At 42.9% G+C, this 25149-nt stretch overlaps 1 protein-coding gene across 4 annotated transcripts in view; it reads right to left on the bottom strand.

Moving 5' to 3' along the window:
- Positions 1-25149, bottom strand: part of susd2 (sushi domain containing 2) — a 230121-nt gene that overhangs the window by 18079 nt on the left and 186893 nt on the right. For 3 of the 4 annotated variants that reach the window (XM_072587276.1, XM_072587274.1, XM_072587275.1), the window contains exon 15: positions 24846-24942. In XM_072587276.1, coding sequence (XP_072443377.1) covers positions 24846-24942 — 97 coding nt within the window. Of the gene's footprint in view, positions 1-1439; positions 4825-24845; positions 24943-25149 lie in introns of those variants that run through there. The other variant, XM_072587277.1, reaches the window with a different exon arrangement.

Below are 25149 nucleotides of genomic sequence, written 5' to 3'. Positions count from 1 at the left end.
ATGCAACATAGTTTTTCCTCTGGTTTAAAATGTAGCCCAGACTAATGGACTGAAACTCTCTTCTCACCAATAGTAGTTCAGGTTTTGTAATAGCTAGGACAATCTCCACCTGATTTTGAGTGGGCATGGCCCACAATTCAATACACCAATCAGTTTCCCACTCTCACTCAGAAACACAAAGACCGGGGTGGTTGGAGGGGGTTGGGAGATATTTTCTGTTTACCAAGCACAACAAAAACAGATATAATTCATTTTTATTTAATAAAAAAGTTATACGTAGCCCACAAAGATATTTTTTCTGCCCACTTCCTTTTCCAAAATAACCCCAAGTGTTGGCATGTGTAGTTTGTGTTGAAGGGGGAATGATGTGGTTGGGTAAATTTGGTCTGGGGCACTGGTGCAAGATAAGTCAAAAGTTATCATTAGCAAAAGTTTAGAGGGATATGGGCTAAATGCAGGCAAATGGGGCTAGCTCAATTTAGGAAACCTAGTCGGCATGGACGAGTTGGGCCGAAGGGTCTGTTTTTGTGCTGTATGACTCTATGTGAAATAACTCTGCAGAGGCAGGTAACCCGTCACCAAGTCACCCTTTATTTTCATGTGCATTGTACTTGACAATGATCCATCTCCCTCAGAGCCAGCTCTCAGAGCGAACAAAATGTTTGGCACTCCTGTTTTTTTCCCTCTTTTTTTTTATTACACATGGAGAGTCCTTGACACTGATCCAGTTCCCATAGAGCCAGCTCTCAGAGTGAACAGGATGTCTGACACTCCTGTTTATATCTGATTGGACCAGATTAACAGCCCCAATCAGGGAACTCATAGTCTATGGGGTCCATCTGGCTGACCTCATTCCAATCATGACACTATGTCTCAACAACCTCCAGAGATTTTGATTCAATTGATTAATTGAGCAGAGTGGGCTGGAAATGGTTCAGAAAATGATTGAGTGAAGGAGCTAACGTAATGCAAATCTGCTGCAGTTTAGCCACTGCCTCAGTTTGGTTGCGTGCACATTAGTTTGGATTTCTCAACTGTTAGATTTAGTAATGTGCATATACCAACTGCACTGACTCTTAAGTCAAAACAATTATGGTATTTACTGAAATAGTTTGACAAATATGAATGTTAAATTTAATAATAATTGTTTCATTCCTCCACTTAAAAACCCCATTGAGGCCAGACTCACTTTGTAAGGAACCTGCTAATTGTAAAGTTCATTGTTCTTTGATTAAGTTAGATCTTAGTGAAACTGTACCCCTGAGAGACAACACCCTTTTTGTGAAGAATCTCCTGGGCTTACTAAGAGGAGTTGCTATCAAGAGACAGGACCCAATGATGACTGCACTCCACGTGACGGCAACAACAGTGAAAACACTAAAGTGAAATAAATTGCACATTGCTAGCAAACAGAAAGTCAAAGGAAGCAAATACATATGTCAGATAAAAAATAAATTTGTGTTGTTTTTAATCAAGTCAGCAGTAAATGATATTTTCAATCATATAAAAAGACTGCACAATGTTACATATTGAACTAATAGCCTTATTGCACAAAATGGCAGCTTAGGTTACTTAGGAAAGAACTCTGAAAAGCTGCTACATTCAACAATCACACAATGCTATAAAGTGAACATAGCTGGCTAGATGTTATCTCTTTGAGAAAACTCTCATTTTTAGTTGAGAAAATCAATGACATAGGTGTAAGTGAGAGACACAGTCTTAAAGTATTATCCTGTCACTCCTTGGAACCTGAATGCTGCCCAGGCTGATCAGGTGAATATAGCGTGCAGTCTGCTAGCTGGAAGAAGTTTGCAGTAGTATTTAACAGAGGTGATGTGACTCTCAGCCATCAGCTGACAAAAGTCCCTTGTCACTTCTGTTTGTCACATTAAGTTCAAATCAGGCATTTAACTGGGCAGCAGTGGGTCTTCCCAGCGACTAAAGACCCCGGGCATCCTGACAGTTTAAAGCTGTCGGCCAGTCAAAGACCATTAACTCAGCAGTGCCACTCAGAAGGCGGTGGCTGCTGCTGGTACTGTACCCACCCAAGGACCACCATCATTATTGGACACCAATGGCAGGAGAGTGATGAAGAGAGAGGTGTTGTGGGCAGGGTCAGCAGCAATCTAGGACAGAGGATGGCTCTCAATAGGCCTCCCTCCCCAATTCCCGAAACCCACTTCCTCTTCGGGCATAGAGTGCCTTTGAATGTGTGTCTAAAAACAATGCCCACCTTCTTCAAAGTCCTTCTTACCAGCCAGAAGCTGCAAGCAAGTCACAAATCCCCCGACACACCCTCCATTGGGGGCATACCAGCAGCATTGGGATGAGGCCTTAAGTGGACACAATTGCCTCCTATCACTGTCTCCACTAACTGAATGATCCACCACCACCAGACTTGCTTTTGGCATAGGCATTGACCTTCGCCTTGGAGTGAATTAACCTTCAACAGCTGTTGAGGTGTGTGCATAAGGTGAACAAAAGTGTCCACTCAAATCTGATGCTCTTAACCCAAGAACAGCCCCCACAGCCACAGTTATTTGGACGAGAATCTCTCCTGTCGTTATTACTAGGGCTGGCCCTGAATTTTCCCAGCTCCACTGTGGAAGAGAGGAAACAGCAAGACAACAAAATTGGGTAGAAACACCACAAACACATCCTCTGCAAACTTTGAGAGGCAGGGAGGGGGTAAAACGGGTTCTCTGTTCCAGGTTGTTAAGGTCAGAATTAGGGGCAATTGAGGGTGAGAGTATTTGCTAGCATTTTCTGCCGCTAGCAAAGTAGCTACCAGTCACCATGGAGGTGCCCTCCTATGGCAGGCTACGCCACCACTGGTGTCCGAGCTGCCAAATGTCAAAGAAAGGGGTCACCACATCTGCAGCCCAAAGAGCCACCGAGAGTGTGATTCATGGGCTGAATGGCCTTTCATCTCTGAATCTATCCCCATGAAGGCAGCTCTGGGTTGTGGCATCCTTGTGGTCCCCATCTTTCCCAAAGGGTATGACAGAGGACTCCATAGCTGCCAGGATGAGCAGTAGCAGGAGCCCATTCTCAAGGGGATGGTGAGTGTTGCCAATTCGTCGGGCACCCCTGGAAAGATCATGCTAGTGGTGCCTACTGACAATCAGATCTTCAAGACCCCTGCTTGGTCCTGGCAGCAGGATTCTGAATGCATTGCAAATTCTAATCCGTACAGACAGGGTGGTGTGGAGGAAATTCCACTGTGCTCGGTTAGCCTTTGGAGTGTTTATCATGCAAAACTGTGAAAAGCAGCACCACCATGGAGTGCGGAAAAGTCACATGGTTCATATTACGTGCCCCCTTTGAAAAAGAGAATAAGCCAATGGAGATCCAGTGAACCTTTTCCTGCATCTCTCAGAAAATTAGAAGAAGAATACAGAAATTGAACCAATAGTGAGGTCAGAAAGATTTATGGGACTTCACTTTGCAGTCATCACATTACAGGAAGGATCTAATTCAGGGGAGGTGATGTCCTAGTGGTATTATCACTACACTGATAATCCTGAGACCCAGGTAATGTTCTGGGAATGCAGGTTCAAATCCCACTAGGGCAGATTTAAATTTAATTAAAACAAAATCTGGAATTAAGAGCCTGGTGATGAATCTTGGTAAAACCCTATCTGGTTCACTAATGCCCTTTAGGGAAGGGAAATTGCCACCCTTAGCTGGTCAGGCCTACATATGACTCCAGACTCACAGCAATGTGGTTAACTCTGACCTGGAAAATTAGGGATGAGCAATAAAGGCTGCCTAGCCAGCAACACCCTCATTCCATTTTCTAAAAATTGCTATAGAAAGAGTACAGAAGAAATTGTTGCCAGAACGTGCGAATGGAAGCTATAAGCAAACTCTGCGGAGGCGAGGATTGCTTTCCTTAGAACAGTGAAAGCTGAGGGGTAATTGTTAGAAGATGAGAGGGGGAAATCATTTTCACCCAGAGAGTGGTAGGGATCTGGAAATCACTGACCAGTTTGGTATTTGTGGCTGAAATTCCCACCCCATTTAAAAGGACTGTGGATCTGTACCTGAAGCACTGTTACCTGGAACCAGGACCGAAAAGTGGATTAGAATGGGGGAGGAGGGCTGGTTTATTCAAATGGTGCAGGCATATGGGCCAAATGGCCTCTTTCCATGCTACAACTTTCATGTGGCTCTACTGATCACTTCAGGATCTCTCTGTGCATCTGCAAAAGTACTGGACTGCCCTCAGCTCCCTCCTCTCTGCAGTCCCCAAAGTGTTGAACCATAAGAGAGTGGAGGAAGGAACAGAAAGGTCAGAGTTCACAGCAGACTGAGGATAGTAATCAGTACGCTGACAAATCTAAACTCATCGATACTCCCAACCCTGTCAACCAGACCAGTCTTGCACTGAGCAATCAGTCCTGTGGCTGGTATTGATATTGTTACAGGCTGAACTGAATGAACGATTTGGCCGGCCCCAGCATATGCAGGCATTAGATGTTTTAAAAAATGATCATTTAAATTCCTGTAACCAGCACGCAGCCGCAATTAATTTGTCAACAGTTGGCCCACAGCTGTCTGAAAGATTATCCGCCGCGTTCTGAAAAGTGCGTAATCCCTTTTTCCGAAGGCTTCTGAAATTAAAAAGCGAGAGAGAGAGATCCATCTCCCAGACAGTGTTTGCTGGGCTGACTGCAAATCAGAGGGTGGTGAGGGAGGGGGCTGTCCATGCCAAGGGTGGGGATGGGGCTGGGGTTCATTCCCTAGGGTCACATGTTCTCAGTTTTCGCCGTGTTGGTGTTTTGATACTCGTGAGAAGTGGCAGCCATTTTGGCTTTTCTCCTGCAAAAGGGATAAGAAAGAGAAATGGTGAATATTGTTTTTCCGTGCTTGTTCAAAAGACACAGGACCAGCGAGACCGTCTGAAAATAATTGTGGATTTGAGGTTTCAGCGGAACAGGCTGGTGGGTCGACAGCATCTACGGAGAGAAACAGAGTTAACATTTTGGTTCAATCACCTTTTGTCATGACTGGGAATGGTTAGGACAGTGACAGGCTCTTGGCAAGTATGGAGGCACGGAGAGGAGGAATGATCAAAGAGGAGAGCGGAGGTAGTTTTGAAGGCAGGAGCAGCTAAAGGAAAATATGCAAAAGGGCATGATGATGGGACAAGTAAAGAAATGAAGCTAGAGCAGCTGAAGAGAAAATAAAGTTACCAACAATAATGTCCGTTATAAGAGGCTTATGACCTGAAGTTGTTGAATTCAGTGCTGACTACAGTTTCAATTGCAATATCTCCTAGGGGTGGTGGCCCTACCTATTGCCCATCCCTATCAGTGATACATTTGGCAGTTTTCCCATCCTTAAGCCAATTGAGGCTCCGTTGTCATGGTGGGTAGGTAGGGCGGGGTGTGGTGGCAGGGTGTCGATAAAGTGTGGTGCTGGAAAAAGCACAGCAGCTCAAGCAGCACCTGAGGAGGAAAGAGTTGACATTTTGAGCAAGACCCTTCACCAGAACTAATGAGACATAGAATAGAATCCGTGCAGTGTGGAAACAGGCCCTTTGGCCCAACAAGTCTACACTGACCCGCTGAAGAGTATCCCACCCAGACCCATTCCCTCTGCCCTATATTTACCCCCGGCTAATGGGCCTAACATACACATTCCTGAACACTACGGGCAATTTAGCATGGCCAATTCACCTAAACTACACATCTTTGGACTATGGGAGGAAAGCAGAGCACCTGGAGGAAACCCACACAGACACAGGGAGAATGTGCAAACTCCGCACAGACATTTGCCCAAGGCTGGAATTGAACCTGGGTCCCTGGTGCTGTGAGGTAGCAGTGCTAATCACTGAGCCACCGTGCCACCCCATGTTATAGCTTTTCAGATCCTGGTGGAGGGTCCTGCTGGAAACATCCACTCTCCTGCTACTCGGATGCTGCCTGACCTGCTGCGCTTTTTCCAGCACCACACCTCATTGACTCTGACTCTCCAGCATCTGTAGTCCTCATTACCTCCTGAGGTTCAGCTGTAGCTAATTAATAGGCACTTAATGGGGTCCCTTCCTGGAATTTTATATGTGATCCGTGGACACCTCACCTCCTGTAAAGCCTCACAGCCTCCCTGTGGACGCATTCAAGGCATCTCCAGTGATGGAGCACCCTGTGGCCCACAGAGGCCAACGCCAAGAGAAAGAGACACCTTCATTGGGAGACTACTCAATCCTTGTGACTAACTTTCCCAATGCCTCCCTTACAGAGGCTTGCCTGATTGGCACCAGTGATCCCCAAACCCACTTACTTGTACCCTTTTACCCTCTCCACCATGGCTGGCCCTGGACTGCGGCAATCCCAGCACTAGCCACCACTCCTGGTGGCGCTGTTGGGACAGTACAGCTGCCACCCCTCTAACTGGACAGCCGACTTCATCAGGGATAAGGTTGGCACCGAAGACATTTCACTGGCTGGATCAACCTAAAATCCAGTTGTAGTTTCCATAACCAGCAGAGGCAAGTATGTTCCGCCCCCACCACCTCTTGGTCAATCTTCTCAGCCACCATCTCCATGTAAACTCCAGAACGTTAAACCTGAAAACTTACAACATGACTCATCAACCAATACTGCCTTTGGGCAGACCACACTTGGAATACTGTAAGCAATTTTGGGCCCCGTATCACATTTGTTTTGTGTGTGTGTGTGTGTGTGTATATACGCATGTGCTGGGGGAGGGGGGGTGGTGGGGAGTCCAGAAGAGGATTACAAGAATGGTTCTAGGAGTGAAGGGCTTGTCATATGAGGAGCGGTTGAGGACTCTGGGTCTTTACTCAATGGAGTTTAGAAGGATGAGGGTGGATCTGATTGAAACTTACAGAATACGGAGTAGACGTGGAGAAGATGTTTCCACTAGTAGGAGACTCTAGGACCTGAGGCACAGCCTCAGAATGATCCTTTAGAACAGAGATGAGGAAGAATTTCTTCAGACAGACAGTGATGTCTCTGTGGAACTCATTGCTGCAGAAAGCAGTGGAGGTCGAGCCATTGAGTGGATTTAAAACAGAGATAGGTTCTTGATTAGTGAGGGGATCAAAGGTAATGGGGAGAAGGCAGGAGAATAGGTTGAGAAACACATCAGCCATGACTGAATACTGAATAGCCTAATTCTGGGTATTGGCCACAAGAAGTACTAAAGAGACATTGGTGTGTATGTCAATAGATGTTAGAAGTTGGCAGCACAAGTAGATATGGTGAATAAGAAGGCATATTGGTCGCTATTGGTTAAAGAATTGAATGCAACAGCAAAGAGGTTATGATGGAGCTACATTAGTTAGGCCACAGCTGGAATACTGTGTAGAGTTCCGCTCACAATCCGGTAGGAAGGATGTGACTGCACTGGAGAGGGTGCAGAGGAGATTCACCAGGATGTTACCTGGACTGGAGTGACTCAACTATGAAGAGAGACTGGACAGGCTGGGTTTTTAAGTCCTTAGAGCAGGGAAGGCTAAAAGGGGGATCTGATCAAGGTGTATAAAGTTTCAGATGATAACCATTGCTCCCATTCAGATAGCTGCTGTGTGTAATGATTCTGTTATTCTTTGCATGCCTCCTCCAATCTGGCCCATTTATTGTTTCCTTTTAATGTACTTATCCCATAACTTCATCTCATTTGTTATTCAATCTTTCCTGCTGTCAACCCTATTTATTTCTTGAACCCTTTCTCCCTTTCCCTGTCCCTGCTTAGGACCAGTTAAATCCCTCATGTTTTTCAGTTCTAATGAATGACCATTTCCCTGAAACATTGACTTTGTTCCTTTAACCATACATGCTGCTTGACCTTGTAAGCAGTTGCACTATTTTTGAGTATTGTTTGAACTCCCGAGCGCCTGCAATATTTTCCATTTAATCTGGCTGTACGTTCATACAATTATGCTCTTAAAATGGTCAACGCACCTAAATCCATTCACCTTGCAGCTGGAGACTCAAAACTAAAGAAACCTCAAGATATTTTTACACTGAATTATTAAAGATCAGACAGCAGCTAATTTAACTCTGCTATTTTAGAAATGGACAAGGTAAAACTTCCTCCTTTTAATTTTCAATAAGGTCTTCAATGGCCTGTCCTCGCATAAAGGCAACTGCACCCTCATAAAGAAAGTTTTCTTTACCGATACCTGAACTCTGTCCAAAACCAGGTCACAGCATCCACCTTCCTGCATCAAGACATTGCTTGCCTTCCCAGGAGCTGATGGTGTGTGAGCCCATTCGAAGCTGATCAGAATGCTCACCAATTGTATCACTGTGACAGACTACAGTAGACAGCCAATACTTTATCAATTGGTTTACGACTGTGGACAAAGAAGCTTAGAAGCACAACACACTATTTGGAAACTGAAGAGGGCACATCAAATCTCAGGTTCTCTACACTCCGAAAACAATTCTTGCATTTAGAGGTCTAACACTCCATAACATCCATTGGAACATTAGGTATCGCCCTCTGCTCCAACTGCCACTGAGCAGGAAGAATATACACACTATATGAGTCTACTAAGATAAACTATCCTTAGTGGAAGAGGGAGGCAATTATTCCATACTGTAGAGAATCTAAGCTAATCAAATTACACTTGCATCCTTGTTTTCAACATCGTCCCCTCCCTCCTGTATATGGGAGCAGGTGTAGGTCATTTAATCCCTCCAGCTGCTCCACCACTCAATAAAATCATGGCTGATCTAAATGTGACCTCAACACTATGTTCCAGCCTAACCCTCATAACCTTGGGACTCTCTTGTTAGTCAATAATTTACTTAACAAATAATCTCCCTCCAGCCCTACAACCCTCCGAGATTTCAACATGCCGACAATTTTGACCTTTCATGCATTCCCGTTTACCATCACTTCATGCTGGCAGTTAGCCCTAAGGTCTCCAATTTCCTCCCTACACTTCAGCACCTCTGTACCTGCCCTCATCAAGGGTGCTCTGTAAAATCATTTCACCTGCCCTTGTACCTCTTGATGTCGCTCCACGAATCAAAAGCCTTGGACGCACCTTGGGATATTTTCGTACATACTTGTGGCTTTTCAATCCTGAGCAAATGCTATGCCATGAACAAATTATACCCTTGTGTCAACTTCCACTTTCATTGGGTTAGCACCTCCATTTAAATGGTTGACAGAAGAAGCTGGTACAGTTGGATCTGTACTGTGGCTAACCAACATCTCCATAAGTGATTGGTTAGTCCAGTTAATAAAGGAAAGCAATGTGCTTGTTGAGCACGATAGTTTAATTCTGTTGCTGATGTACCTTGTAGTTCATGTTAGGACACAGATGAGTAACCTGTGGAATACAGCTGTTACTTGCTCGGTGGCACAGAACTTAAACGTTGCTAAAAAACTAACACGAAGTTGAAGCTTTTCATCTTGCATTCATCAGGACAGAAGCACAAGGAAATCAGCTTTATAATGGAAACACCAATTTACACGGCATGAGAAAAGAGGGCTGATTTGTTAGAATGTGGTTAACATGGAGCAGGAGCTGTTACCTGTCAATCTCAATTATCCAATTACATTCAAACTAAGCAACTTGAAACTATTCAATCAGAAGTTAATCAGTTATACAACAGTTTACAGCTACTGCTGGCTCTCCGGGCTAAACATAGTCCAACCAACCAGCACTCCATGCTGCAGAAATTGCTGTTCCCTTTCTAAAGTTAGTTTAATTGTGATAAGTGCAAGCTGGAAAGCTTCAACCGATTATCTCTCTCTTGCAAATGTTCAAGTTGAACCAATCTAACTTACCAGTCTTTTTTTTGCCTTAAAGTGTGTGAATAACAGAGAACTCCCAATGCCACACTCAGCAGTCCCCAAAACACGGAGGTAACCAACTAAACAGAGTGCTCCATTTGTCCAACATACAAACCACCCACTCCCTCCTCTCACCCAGTGACATAAGACACAATAAAAAAATGGCCTGGCCTGGCAGGAATTAATGTACAGTACGACTGAGTGTTAAAAATATTCCCTACAGCCCAACAGAGGAGATGTGTTTCAAACAACTATCTATTATCTCCACGTGATTAATTAGCAACATTTCAAAAATCATAGAGCTATAGTGAGGTTATAAATGATAAATGTGATGATAGTGTACGATATTCTTCCAATTATTCCCCATTGATTTATAGTACACACAGGAGTATTATACTCCGTTAAAGCCATCTCTTAATGTAACACTGCTAACATAGCATACAGCCTTCCTAATGGCCTCATGATTAAAGGATGTCACTGAGCTGTACAAACAGTGTTGTCTTAGGTTCAATCCACCATCATACTCAAGCCTTGCTCTCTTTGACCTGGAGCGGGACTGGTGGTGGGGTGGTCGGGGAAGAGCATGAGGGCTAAATATGATCCCGGATCCCACTCCAGCTCGCTATCTGGTGACTTCAGCAGAAAGTATACACGTGGACATCAGAAGAGGTCAGGGACAGGTTCAGCTGTGATGCCCCAGTGGTTAAAAAGCACATACAGCATATAGTTTTTAAACTCACATATGAAGCCTGAAAACAGTAAAAAGCAGAGTGGGGCAATCTGTATGCACTCAGCCCCCTACTGTACTCACTGTATATCCATGATTGTATCACCAAATACCAGATTAATGTCATTTACAAGTTCACTGATGACACCACCATAGTCTGTTGAATCTCAGATGGCAACAAAACAGAATACAGACAGGAGATGGAAGATTTGAAAAAATGGTGCACTGAGAACATGCTAGCTCTCAATGCTGACAAAACCAAGGAACTCATTATTGACCTAGGGCAGGATGTTATTCATGCCCTTCTACACAGTAACAGCACAGAGGTGGAACAAGTGGAGAGTGTCAGGCTCCTGGGAGTGGTCATCCACAACAAGCTTTCTTGGACTCTTCATGTGAACGCATTGGTTACAAAGGCCCAACAACATCTCTTCTTCCTCAGGCAGCTGAGGAAATCTGACATGATGGTGAATACCCTTGCCAACTTTTATAGGTGCACCATCAAGAGCATTCTGTCTGGATGTATCACTACCTGGTATGGCAGCTGTGCCATTCAGGATCGGAGACGGTTACAGAGAGTGGTGAACTCGGCCTGGACAATCAGAAAGGCCAACCTCCCGTCTATAGAATCCATCTACCAGGCCCACTGTCAAGGAAAGGCTGCCAGCATTCTCAAAGATCCATCCCACCCTGGCAATGTTTTTCTACAACCTCTACCATCGGGGAGAAGGTACAGAAGCCTGAACACATGCACTAGCTGATTTCAAAACAGTTGCTACTCTACTGTTGTTAGAATACTGAATGGACTCACAAACTCTTAACATTCACCTGTCCCTGCATTTTTTTTTGTTTTTGCTGCTGTTTACCTATTATTTACTTATCTATGCTATTTAACTCTGTGACCTGCCTGTATTGCTCGCAAGACAAAGCTCATCACTGTGCCTCGGTACACGGGACAATCAATTCACTTCCAGAACAAATCAGTGCCGTAAGATAGGTATAATATCCTCTCTCTACCTCAGACTTGGCACTGAGCCAGGTTATTCTAAAGAGAGGCAGCAGAGAGGAGATACTGTCAGACATCAGAAAAACATTACTCTGAGAGTGAGAAAGGCAGATTGGAAGGAAAACAGGACGAGAAAAGCATGGGGCTGCTTTAATATAGTGCCTTTTATAAAGTCAGGTTCTCCCAAAGTATCTTACAGCCAATGAAACACTTGGATTTGCCGTCTCATTTGTAATGCAGTCATTAATTTACGCACAGCAAGCTCCCACAGAAGGATGGCTGCCAGAAATCAATTATAGAGATGTTGGCTAAATAAGAAATGTTGGGCAGAACACCAGGGAGAGTGCCCTTGCTCGTTTTTTGAATAGCGTCACAGGATTTCTCATTTCAGGAATGATTCAGCAACAGTTTAGCAACATCCTAGTATTACACTGCAGTCTCAGGCACAGGACTACAACCCATGAGTATCTGAATCAGGATGAAGTGCTACTCATTCAATCCCAGCTGACAGAATGCTTGATAAATTCTAAAGTTGGCTCAACCTGGTTCCTTAAACATGGAACATTCTTAAAGAAGCCGTCAAATCTATTTCATTGAGAATGTCACTATTCACTCTGGATTTCCTTTTACACTTCCACGCAACTATTACCAGCTATTCAAGGTGATGAAACAAATTGAAATTCTTCTTCATGTGCAGTGGAAAATGAGTGATGGTTACCAGGAAGTGTGTTTTACAGGGCACCTGGTTTTCCTTTTGATTGGAGTCACAACCTCCAAAACGCCAGGAACACTCTTTGGAGTCTTACTGTGCACATCTGCTATAAGGTATAATCTGTGGTAATGAAAGGCACTGCAGGGACCTTCCTCAGAGCCACTCCAGCAGCTGTCACTTTACCAGAGTAAAGTGGGATATCAAACACAGTTACATAACCGTGTGTTTTGTTTTTAGTTGTTCAGGCCACATTGAGATTCCAAAATACTGGGTTGAGTAGGCCTGATCTGCTACCATTTCCAAGAAAGGTCGTTAAACAAGCACCAGACAGCTCATCAGAACATTCATGGGTCCAAGTGTATCTGAAATCTATCCTTAACCAAAGTGTACATTGTAGGTACGGATTCAGAGCAGGATGCTTAGCCACAACATTCAACATTTTTCTCCCATTGAGGCTTCCCTCAATTTTTTTTTCAACCTGTTATTGGCCTCAGTTATGACCAAGCCTTTGAGTGGACAATAGACAATAGGTGCAGGAGTAGGCCATTCTGCCCTTCGAGCCTGCACCACCATTCAATATGATCATGGCTGATCATCCTTAATCAGTATCCTGCTCCTGCCTTATCTCCATAACCCTTGATTCCACTATCCTTGAGAGCTCTATCCAACTCTTTCTTAAATGAATCCAGAGACTGGGCCTTCACTACCCTCTGGGGCAGAGCATTCCACACAGCCACCACTCTCTGGGTGAAGAGATAATGGCATCAAAATCTGAAGTAGTCCCTTTAATTCACTTTTGGTCTCTTCTGATGGTACTTCAATAAACCTCTAGTTGGCTTCCCTTCATTCCATGCTGCAGTTCCATCCACATACTGATTCTTTTCCATTCGCACCAACTTTCATTCACCTCTCACTCCTGTAATCATTGACCGAAATTAGCCAAAACATCAAGTTAAGCTGCCAACTTTGGAAAATCTCATTGTTATTTTTTAAAATTTCCCTCTGGCCTGGCTCTACCCAATCACTGTAACCCTTTCAGGTATCTGTTCTACTCTACCCCTGGCCCTTTAAGCATTACAGATTTTAACCCTTGAAGAAAGTGAGGACTGAAGATGCTGCAGTTCAGAGTCGAAGAGTGTGGTGCTGCAGCATCCGAGGAGCAAGAGAATCGACAAAACATCGATGCTCCTGCTCCTCGGATGTTGCCTGACTTGCTGTGTTTTTTTTAGCACCACGCTTTTCAAATTTAACCTCATGAGGCATGGTGGCCAGGCTTTGTCCTGTCAAGGCCCTAATGTCTAGAATTCCATCTCTAATCCTCACCTTTCTCTTTTACTGAATTTTGATTTGATTTATTATTGTCATTTGTTTTGTGTGCAGTACAGGCAGATCATACCATACAAAGTGTGTTGGGTAGCAGAACAGAGTGAGGAATACAATGCTACGGCTGCTGAGAAGGTGAAAGAAGTTCCTTCAAACTCTTCGACTGTGTTTCTGACTATTCGGTCTCACATCTCCTTATGTGGGCTCAGAGTCTAATTTTGCCTTAAATTTTCTGTGAAATAAAACAGGATATTTTATTATTATTTAATGGCACTGCACAAATATAACTTGCTGACGCTGTTGTTGCAGAGGTAGCTTTTCATAGATGCAGCTGGGCTTCTGGGGTCTGCTAGCGCTTCTTATTGAAAGGTGTGTCCTGAATACACAGTGACCCAATTCATGAAACTGTCTGTCTCAGGAAACAGCACTACATATTATCTGCTTCAGACAGACATCAATAAAACATCTGATGACAATCAGAGATCTCTTTCAGCCATAGTTCTGAAATAATTGGCCTTTTGGCCTTGCCTTTCATCTGAAAATTTAGCAAAATGATTACTGATTTCTACGCCAAAGACCTTAGCATTACTCAGGAGACAGATGAACAGTTTTTTGAGGTGGACGTGGAGAGGGGAAGCGAATTGGAAAGAGATGTCTGCATTTACCGCAGCTATTAGGAACAATACTAAGCTTAAAGTCACTACGCAAATACTGGCCAGTTTATGCACAAACAGTGGTACAATCAGTTAACCTGTTCCTTGACAGTGTTATTTGTGGCAGGAGGGTGGCTAACGATCACCAAGAGTGTTGACTGTTCTTCAGAAAGTGTCTGAATCACTTGGATCACTCATTAATTCCCAGTCTGTCGTTAACTTGTGAGCTGAATCTCACTTTGTGTTGATCAACACCCCTAACCCCTTGTCCTATAACTCACTGCACAGGTGGGCGCAGTCCACAGCACCAATAGCCTCAATGTATTTTCTTCCTCTTGAAGCAGCTGTATTGTATAAGACTGGGAGGAGATACGTGGGTGTCTGCCAGGAGGTTTAAACAGAATTGCACTTGATATTTCCTCAGTCGAGTATTCCTAGTCGAGGTAGCAGGCACCTGGGACCTGTCACTTTCTCTTTCTCATTGTGAGATACCTGGGAGTGGCCATACACAATGGAGAGAGTCTGCTTTACTGCATTAGGTGGTTTTTCCACTGTGCACTCACTCATCACTTTAGATTAAAGGATATTCAATACACCTGGAGATAGCTTTTGTTCAACAATTGAAAGCTATTTCCTGCCAGGGATTCTGTTTACAATACAATTCACACAGTACAATCCTTTTGTCAAACAGTTTTGCATCTGTGCTTATAGAATTTCAAAATGGCTGCAGTCACCTTGCAATAGAACATTTGCTTCTCATGTGGTGCTGAAGTCTGAGTGGTGTTTTTTGCTTTGTTTTGGACTGTGATCTATTGCTGAATGAACTGAGGTACAGTCCGTCATTGTCAGCAGTTCGTCTCCACCTTCATCAAGTGATTATTCCTTCGATGTGAATTTCAATGCCTGATGCTTGCCCCCACTCTGCATGCACACCAGGGCATTTTACCGCATGGATTCCTGAGCAGCCCTCAAGAATGAGAATATTGGACAATTTCTCAATTCCCCTGGCCGGGCAAAAATGAAACCTCCAGCACTAGCCTGCAGGAATTCGATTTTCAGCGCAGTGTTGAGAACCTGACACCCAATGTATTCCAAGTCCTATTCTTGCACCCAAGCCGTGTTATTATTGTGACACTACCTGTAAATTCAAATAGCCCCATTGGACAGACGGTGAGAAGTGGGAGCTGCCATACCCGACACCTGTAGCTAAGGTAGGCGGCGGCCATGATGTGGCCTGCTGCTGTCTTACTGAAGTGAAAGGCCAGCTCCCTTGGGGACTGACAGTGTCCATGGCAACAAAAGAAGCTCTGGAAATGATGCAAGAAGATCCAGGATACATCAGCTTTGAGTCAATTAGAGAGTTTATTCCTAATTGCCCATAGTATTAAGTGCATTAGTCAGGGGTAAGTATAGTCTAGGGGAATAGGTTTGGGTGGGTTACTCTTCGGAGGGTCGGTGTGGATTTGTTGAGCCGAAGGGCCTGTTTCCATACTGTAGGGAATCTAATCTAATCTAATCTAATGGTCAAGTTGCAAACCCTAACCAGTGTACACTAGTATGCATCAGATTATTTGGATTCGATTAATTGAAGACTTGAGATTTCAATCGGAAACACACAAGGAGTTCAATCGGCCATCGACTGGAGCTGATCAAACCTCCCATTTCCTTCTCCAGCTGTCCCTTTGAAAATTCAAATCTGCCCCAGAAGCAGTGGGATCCTGACATCATTCAATCTTACCCACCTCGTCCTGCTGCTATTTAATAATCTGCCCCAACTCTTTCCTTAGCACAGACTGGAATTTAAACAGTAGGCCTCCATGATGCTTATGGCTAAATTTTAGCTCATTTTTACTTGCTTTCTGAGCCTTTGAGAGGTTTGTAAACTGTCTTGAGCCACTCCTTTGTTTCACCCATTTAGTCCTTTGTGATGGATTTTTCCATCATTTAAATTGTTTAGCAATGAAATCTTTCATATCTGACAGAAAGGATGATGGGAATGTCAGCCATGTTAACTTGTCCTACAGGAGATGCCATTCTGCTTGAAGAAACATGAAAAGGATCATCATCAATTTTACTTTCCTGTTGCAATGTCACTAACTCAGGAGGGAATAAACACAACAGCAGCAGTTAGCATCTTAGCAAAATGTCCTGGAGGTTCTTTACAAAAGTGTTATCAAACTAAATTTTACACCGAGACACATAAGAAGTTTTGGAACAAATCACCAAAAGCTCAGTCAATGAGAGGCAGGTTTTCAGAAGCACTTTACAATGGAACAGTGTTTTGATCCTAACTGATGTTAATAGTAAATACGTCAGATCCTAGATTGAAATCTGACTTGGTAGACCCTGACTTTGTTCTTTGGTTAACTGTGGAGGTCAGTTACCAAACACGTTTACAAGAGTCTGCAAGTGTACTTTTACTACAATGCATAAAATGTTTACTCAATGAGGAAAATGTGCACTATATCATAACACATGAAAAGTTTGGAATGTTTTCATTACAAAAAACAGAAAAGGATTCAAGCTAACCATTTTCCTTTTATCCCATTGTTATTCTTCCACCTCAAAACCCAAATGAAGATTTACTATAACCTGCACGCCAAAGCTTCTTGATCGGTTTGGCATAGCTGCAACCTGGTTCCTTCTGGCAAATTTCTGCATTATGTGTTTTTTCTTTAATGGGTATTTCTCCTTTTGGCATTTAAAACAAACTACAAACTAAACTCTATGGCATTAACTTCAGAGCAAGCACAAATTCCCCATTGTGTGTTTACAGCATTCTTGTCAAATATCTTATCAAAGAATCCATGTCTCCACTCTCTGGTACTCCCAGATACACACACTGACTAACTCTCTTCTGCATTTTTCTGTGTCTCTGTGTCATTAAGCAACAGTACAGCTCTTCCCTACTTCATGTTTCTCACTGAGATACTAACTGCAGCAAAACCTCATTAAAAATGTATGCAAACAAACAGGTCACAAGACATTGCTTCACCAAGTCATCAAGAACAACTTAAAAAATGTAAATGCAGGTCGGTGTCAAAGGGATGATGGTTGAACTGGACTTGGTTCACCCTAAACCACAAGCAGCAAATCTTGGTACGAGCTCAAGTTTACAAAGGATGCATGTCCGGTCAGAAGACCAATGAGATAAAAACAGAAATTGCTGGAAAATCTCAGCATCTGTGGAAAGACATCAGAGTTAATGTTTTGGGTCCGGGCTGGTGGGTGTACGGAATGTTGAATGACTAGAAAAACTGAGGTTTTGGTCAAGAAGAAGAGGAGACATATTTTGGGTATTCGCAGGGGTCAAGTGAATCCCTTGAAGAATATAAAGACAGTAGAAGTATACCTGAGAGGGAAGTCAGGAGGGCAAAAAGAGGGTGAGATATCTTTGCTAAATAGGGGTAAGGAGAATCCAAAGGGGTTTTATAAATACATTAAGGACAAAAGGATAACTAGGGAGAGATAGGATCCCCCAAAGATCAGCAAGGCAGTACATGTGTGGAACTGCAGGAGATGGGGGAGATACTGAACAAGCATTTTGCATTAGTATTTACTGTGGAGAAGCATATGGAAGATAGAGAATGTCAGGAAATAAACAGCAACAGTTTGAAAAATGTCCATCTGACAGAGGAGGTGGTGCTGGATATCTTAAAATGCACAACAGTGCATAAATCCCCAGGACCTGATCAGCTGTACCCTAGAACTCTGTGGGAAGCTAGGGAAGTGATTGCTGGGCCCCCTGCTGAGATATTTGGATCATCGATAGTCACAGGTGAGCTGCCGGAAGACTGGAGGTTGGCTAACGTGATGCCACTGCTTAAGAAAGGTGGTAAGAAAGAGTCAGGGAATTATAGACTGGTGAGCCTGACATCAGTGTTAGAGGGAATCCTGTGAGACAGGATTTACATGTGTTTGGAAAGGCAAGGACTGATGAGGGATAGTCAACATGGCTTCATGCATGGGAAATCATGTCTCAAGAACTTGATTGAGTTTTTTGAAGAAGGATCGAAGAGGATTGATGAGGGCAAAGCAGTGGACATGATCTATATAGACTTTGGTAAGACATTCAACAAGGTTCCTCATGCTAGACTGGTTAGCAAGGTTACATCATATGGAATACAGGGAGGACTAGTAACTGGCTTGAAGGTAGAAGAGAGAGGGTGGTGGTGGAGGGTTGCCTTTCAGACTGGAGACCTGTGACCACAAGGATTGGTCTTGGGTCCACTGCTTTTTGTCATTTATATTAATGATTTGAATGTGAACATAAGAGGTATCGTACGTTTGCAGACAATGCCAGAATTGGAGGTGTAGTGGACAGCAAAGAAGATTACCTCAGAGTACAATGGGATCTTGATCAGTTGGACAATGGGCCAAGGAGTGGCAGATGGAATTTAGTTTAGATAAATGTGAGGTGCTGCACTTTGGAAAGGCAAATCAAAGCAGGACTTATACACTTAATGGTAAGGTCCTGGGGAACGTTGCTGAACAAAGAGACCTTGGAGTGCAGGTTTGTAGCTCCTTGAAAAGAGAGTCACAGCTAGATAGGATAGTGAAGAAGGTGCTTGGTATGCTTTCCTTTATTGGTCAGTGCCCTGAGTAGAGGAGTTGGGAGTTCATGCTGTGGCTGTACAGGACATTGGTTAGGCCACTTTTGGAATACTGCATTCAATTTTGGGTCTCTCTGCTATAGGAAAGAAGTTGTGAAACTTGAAAGGTTTTGGAAAGGATTTACAAGGCTGTTGCCAGAGTTGGCGGGTTTCACCTATAGGGAGAGCCTGAATAGGTTGGTACTATTTTTCCTGGTTCGTTGGAGGCTGAGGGGTGACCTTATACAGGTTTAAACAATCTTAAGGGGCATGAATAGGGGAAATAGACAAGGTCTTTTCCAGGGGTGGGAGAATGTAAAGCTGGAGGGCATAGGTTTAGGGTGAGAGGGCAAAGATATAAAAGGGACCTAAGGGGCAACTTTTTCATGCAGAGGGTGCTGAGTGTATACTTACATCTAAAAGGCATCTGGATGGGTACATGAAGGGTTTAGAGGGATATGGGCCAAATACTGGTTTAATTTCAGATATCTGCTCAGCATGTACGAGTTGGATGGAGGGGTCTGTTTTCATGCTGTATAGTTCTATGATTCTATGGCCCTTCTTCAGAGCATTCAGATAGCTCAGTCCAGAGGTAACAAAGACACAGATGAGGTTTTCAGCAGCAGACAACTAGGAAGAGGGTACAGATCACTAAAGATTAACTTAGGAGCTGAGCTCTTCACTCCCACTCCCAATATTATTGTAAAGGGAGGAGCAGATACTGTATTGAAGAGATGCAACAATTAGCTTAGTACATGTATCATTTCAAACTGTTACAGAAGGCAAAAGGACATCACACAAGAGAGAGGACCACCTGTTTGATGTGACAAAAAAAACCAAACAGCAATGGGATCACGTGGTGTGAAGAGAGAAGCTGGGATCATCCTTCTTAGAGTAGAGCTGAGTAAAGGGGGATTAATAAGATGGCCAAACTTATGAGGACAGCAATTAGATTAGATTCCCTATAGTGTGGAAGCAGGCCTTTCGACCCAACAAATCCACACTGACCCTCCGAAGAATAACCCACCCAAACCGACTTCCCTCTGACTAATGGACCTAACACTACAGGCAATTTAGCATGGCCAATTCATCTGTCCTGCACATCTTTGGACTGGGGGAGGCAGCCCACTCAGACATGGGAAGAATGTGCAGACTCCCACCTGGGGCTGGAATTGAACCTGGGACTCTGGTGCTGTGAGGCAGCAGAGCCAACCACTGAGCCACCATGCCATCCTAAACATTGAGGAGAGGAATCCAAAACAAGGAAGGATTGAAGTTAGGCTTAAAATTAGTTCTCAGCCATTTGGAATGATGTCTGGAAACACTTCTACACACACTGGGATGGAAATCTAGAATTCTCTTCCCAAAAAAAGCTGCTCAGGATGAAGATCAATTAAAAATTTGACAGTTGCAATTGACAGATTTTGGTTTGACAAAGGATATGGAACCCAAGGCAGATAACTAGAGTTACGATCCAGATCAACCATAAAATAATTGAATGACCTACTCCTGTTCCTACACTCCTGAATAATGACAACAATTCACTTTACAACAAAAGGTAAAGGGCTTCCACTTACAGTTAGGCCTTGAGATAATTCATCAAGTGGATTGGCCAACGCCAAAATATGGCTTGTTAAACCCATGCCCCAAGTTTCCCGTGCAAATCTCAGCTGTGTACAAGCTCAGAGAGTTTTTAAACCATAGTTAGATCTTTGTGTCATCAGGAGTTTGGAAAAAAAAAGTCAAAAACTTATTATTTCCATTCTCAGTGCAATAACAGGTATGAATCATTGCCCAGGTTTTGCAGAGACAAGAATGTGCCCACTACTGACCTTGATGAAAGCTGCCTATAAAGATTTTGTAACTTTAAGGCATGTTCTCTATTCCAACATACTCTGAATTTGGCAGGATTTAAAGGGTTTTTTGTGATATCCACCAACAAGGTAGGAAGCTGATCAAACAATTAGATTGCAGAATTCCTACAGACAACCAAGAAGGAAGCTAAAGGTATGGGTTTTAGCTCACATTTTTATTGTTAAACAGAAAAATGAAATGAAGATTGAGACTAACAGGTGGGACTACAGAAGAAACTGGAACATGATTAACAATCTTTGAAGAATAAAATAAAAATCGTTTATGACTTCTGAATTATGCAATATTCTTCTGATGGAATGAAACTTTGTATTTGTAAGATTAGTTTTTTAGAGCCAGAGCGTTTATTCGTCTGTAGGTATAATTTAGTATGGCTGTTATAAATCAGCTCCTCTTGACTAAATAATTCTTACCATCTTCATTCAACAGCCAGCCAAGTGTGCAAAAGCGTTGTAGTTTATGTTAAATCATCTGGTTTGAATTCTTGCCATTGAATTTTTGAAGGTTCTCCAGTCGACATTAAGTTGACTGAGGAGCTACAAAGGGCTTTGGGATAGGAAGGGGCATGACCTGGCAAGAGACAATGGATACAAGGGAATGGGCGCCTTGACGACTGAAGGATCTTTCTCACACACACACACACACACACACACACACCATTCCAAACAAAAAGAACCTGTGAAGGAAATTCCAGGCCTCTGTGATGGTTGGATCTGTGAAGACTGTGCCAATGTACCCTGTGGAGGAACTATGAGTCATAAACAGCGACTTCCGGATTTCCACATTTAACTGTGCATACAGAGATGCCAAAGTTGTTGTCAGTCTTATGTAGAAAGCCTCTTAAGTGCTGACTCCCAAAACTGTAAACTCCCAGCCTATTTAATCCTTCACAAAGATAATTTCTCACTGGACTCATTCAACATTGAGGGCTGATCCTTTGTTATTCCAGGTTTCTGCTGCAAGGTTAGAGGAGGGGTAGACCCCTGTGGGAACTTGCACCCTACCTTCCAGAAGGCTTTTCAGAAAAATTCATTCCTCATGTTGGTTTGTTGTAATCTGGTGCTGTTTAAATTGATGTTGAACAGACAGGGGCTGTTATTTTAACTTTGGTTGATATCAAATTGACAGCACATTGAGCATAGCACGTGATGTATCCTTTCACTGACTACAGTCCAGAATGAGGCACAATTGTCTTCCTATGAACATAAGAACAGGAGTAGGCCATTCAGCCCCTCAAGACTGTTCCACCATTCAATGAGATTATGGCTGATCTGTGGCATAACTGCCTTTGGCCCATATCCCTTAATACCTTTGATTAACAAAAACTTAACAATTGATCCAGTATCCACTACCGTTTGTGGAAGAAAGCTCTAAACATATAACATGGATGAAATTCTACACCAGTTCTATTTAAAACAAAGTATGCCTCGCACTCTGAGCAAACCTTCTTCTGGCCTACCATCCAGTGTTCATTCACTCTGAGAAGATCATTTAACATTGTTGATAAAGGCAAGTTATTCCCTCTGGTGGCGGAGTTGAGAACGATGCAGCATAACCTTAAAATTACAGCTAGAACACTTCGTTGTGGTCTGACCAGTGCCTCACCCAGTTTTACCAATAACTCCCTACTTTTATATTCCATTTCCATTGAAATACAGGTCTACGTTTAATCTACCTTCCCTATTACCTGCACTTTTAAAAGAAAGACCAGAGGAAATTTGGAATTTTTCTCCACAAAATGCTGTTAAGGTTGGGTCTGTTGAAAATCACAAAAATTAGATCGAATTTGCTTTGGTAAGGGATACAGAGCAAAAGTAGATAGTTTCAGCTCAGCCATGATTTGATTCAAAGACAGAACAGGCTCAAAGAGGAGAATGGCCTCCCTATTTCTGATATTCTTGACTTTGTATTCATCTAGTTCTGTACTCCTGTGCATCACTTATCATTGTGCCTGACAGACACAAAATCTTATAAGCTCATTTATTTACTCAGCTTTACTCAGGAGAAATTTCAAGTTAGCCTGCCTGGTCTTACCAATGTGAGAAATACCAAGGGGAACCAGATGACCTGGGTTCCTTTTCAATAAGAGCTTGGTTTTGTAGAGGCCCACCATCCCTTAATCTACTTTACAAGGCTCACCAAAAGTCAAATCCTCTCAGATTGGCCAAATCAAAATAAGGTTCCACACTCTGGCAGGAAGAATAGAAAATATTATTTAAATGGGGAAAGGCTGCAGAAAGCTGCAATATAGAAGGATTAGAGATCCTGATGTGTGAATCAAAGAAGCTAGAATCCAATTTCAGCATGTCTTAGAAAAGATAAATGAAACATTAGCCAGTGTTGCAAAGGGAATGGTGTATAAAAGTTGAGGGATCTTACTAAAACTGCACAAGGCACTGGTCAGACCACACCTGGAAAACTGCAAACAGGTTTTGTGCCTTAACTAAGGAAAGATAATTCAGTATTAGGCACAGTCTAGATCTGGGTAGCACGGTGGATCAGTGGCTAGCACTGCTGCCTCACAGCACCAGGGACCCAGGTTCAATTCCAGCCTCAAGTGACTGTTTGTGTGGACTTTGCATGTTCTCCCTGAGTCTATGTGGGTTTCCTCTGGGTGATCCTGTTTCCTCCCACAGTCCAAAGATATGTAGCTTAAATGGATTGGCCATGTTAAATCACTCATAGTGCTCAGAGGTGTGCAGGGTAGGTGGATTAGCTACGAGAAATGCAGGGTTGTAGGGAAATGGATTTGGGTGGGATGCTCTTCAGAGGGTTGATGTGGACTCAATGAGCTGAATGGCCTGTTCCCACATTATAGGGATTCTGTAATTCACTGGGCCACCTGTGTGGTGATTTTCTTACAAGCACAGATTGAGTAGTTGGTGTTTGTACTCATTGGAGTTCAAGAGAATAAGGTGACTTTATTGAAAAAGGGGATTTGACAAAGTACTGGCTGAAAAGTTATTGCCCCTTTTTGGAAGAGTCTAGAACCAGATGAGATAATCACACAGTAAGGAGCAGATTAAGAGATGAGGAGAAACTTGTGTCTCAGAGGATAGTGAGCCAGTTGAATTGTTTACCACAGAGGGCTGGATCAATAAGTATATCTAAGGCTAAGACAAACAGATTTTTAATCAGTCTGAGGACCAAGGGTTACGAGGAATAGGCAGGAAAGCTGAGAATATCAGAGCAGCTGAGATCTGATTCAATGGTGGGATAGACTGAATGGGCCAAGTGGCCAACTTCTGCTCCCATATTTGTGGTCTTAAAATTATACTGTACTTTGTACATCAGTGAGATGTACATAGACATAAAAGCTGCAATATTGTAATCCAAGAAGGTACACATGCACCAGTAGGTTCAGGAATGGCTTCTTCCCTGCCATTTCTAATCTATTGAATGTACAATGTAGCCTCCAATAATGCTGATCTTGCTAACGTTGGTTTCTCTTGTACGCCCTGTGCAATGTAATCTACATGCCTCTGACTAAATCTTTTGTTCTGTACATTCATGCTCACTATGATCTGCTTGTACTGCTCGTTTTCACTGTACTTCGGTACACATGACAATAAATCAATCAATCAGTGAGCACACCGCGCAGAACCAATGAAAATTGTAACAATGGTATGTGCACAATTGCTTTAAAAACACACTCATTATAATTTGCTTTTTAAAAAACTGCCCATGTTACAATCCTAAAAAAGGTCAATCAATTTAAAATTTCAATAACGGAAGCTATAACAGCTAGCACCTCTTTATCTTATACAAATAAATATTGAGCCAGTAACAAAAGTGATCACAGAGAAAAAGAGCTTATTACAGCATCATAAAGCTGTCAATCACCAAAGTTTCCTCTTTTCCACAGCTGTGTTAACAAAGTAAAACCATTTACAGCAGTCTGGGCTCCTAGCCAAGTCTCATTATAATTGTCAGGCACTATCTAAGTTGTTGCTAAGTGAGGATGAGATCAGTTTTGATGACTAGCGCGTTTCGGTTTGATGCAGAAAAAATGCCAAGAGAAGAAGGATTGGAAAGCAGGTGGTGCCCACAGGCTGTATCCCAGTATGAGCCACTCCTTTAGCAGAAGGAGGAGAGAATGAGGGAAGAAAGAAGAGGAAAAAAAAACAAGAGACAAAAAAAATGACAGTGAAGAGCTTCACAAAAAAAATTAACTCACAATTTCAGACGCTTTTCGTTCACGAATAAGATCACTCCAATTACAACCAGGGAGAACACGGCAAGTAAAGTTCCTAGCACGATGCCCAGAATGTTCTCTGTAAAACAAAGACTAAGCATTACCACGGTCATAAGCTTCAAAGACTCTTTTCACTAATTATGTTTCATGCACCAGATATCGTAAAATAAGCATAAAATTATTCCCATTCATTCCCTCCTTGTCGACAATTGATTATAGTTACGAGGTAATTCATTTGTGTCAAAATACGTGTGAGAAAAAGTTCTAATTTTTTATATCTGAGTTC

The sequence above is a fragment of the Chiloscyllium punctatum genome, chromosome 17 (genome assembly GCF_047496795.1).
Source record: "Chiloscyllium punctatum isolate Juve2018m chromosome 17, sChiPun1.3, whole genome shotgun sequence".
In the NCBI taxonomy this organism is placed as follows: Eukaryota; Metazoa; Chordata; class Chondrichthyes; order Orectolobiformes; family Hemiscylliidae; genus Chiloscyllium; species Chiloscyllium punctatum.
The sequence above is the reverse complement of the archived record's forward strand: the minus strand, read 5'-3'. Positions and strand labels throughout refer to the sequence as shown.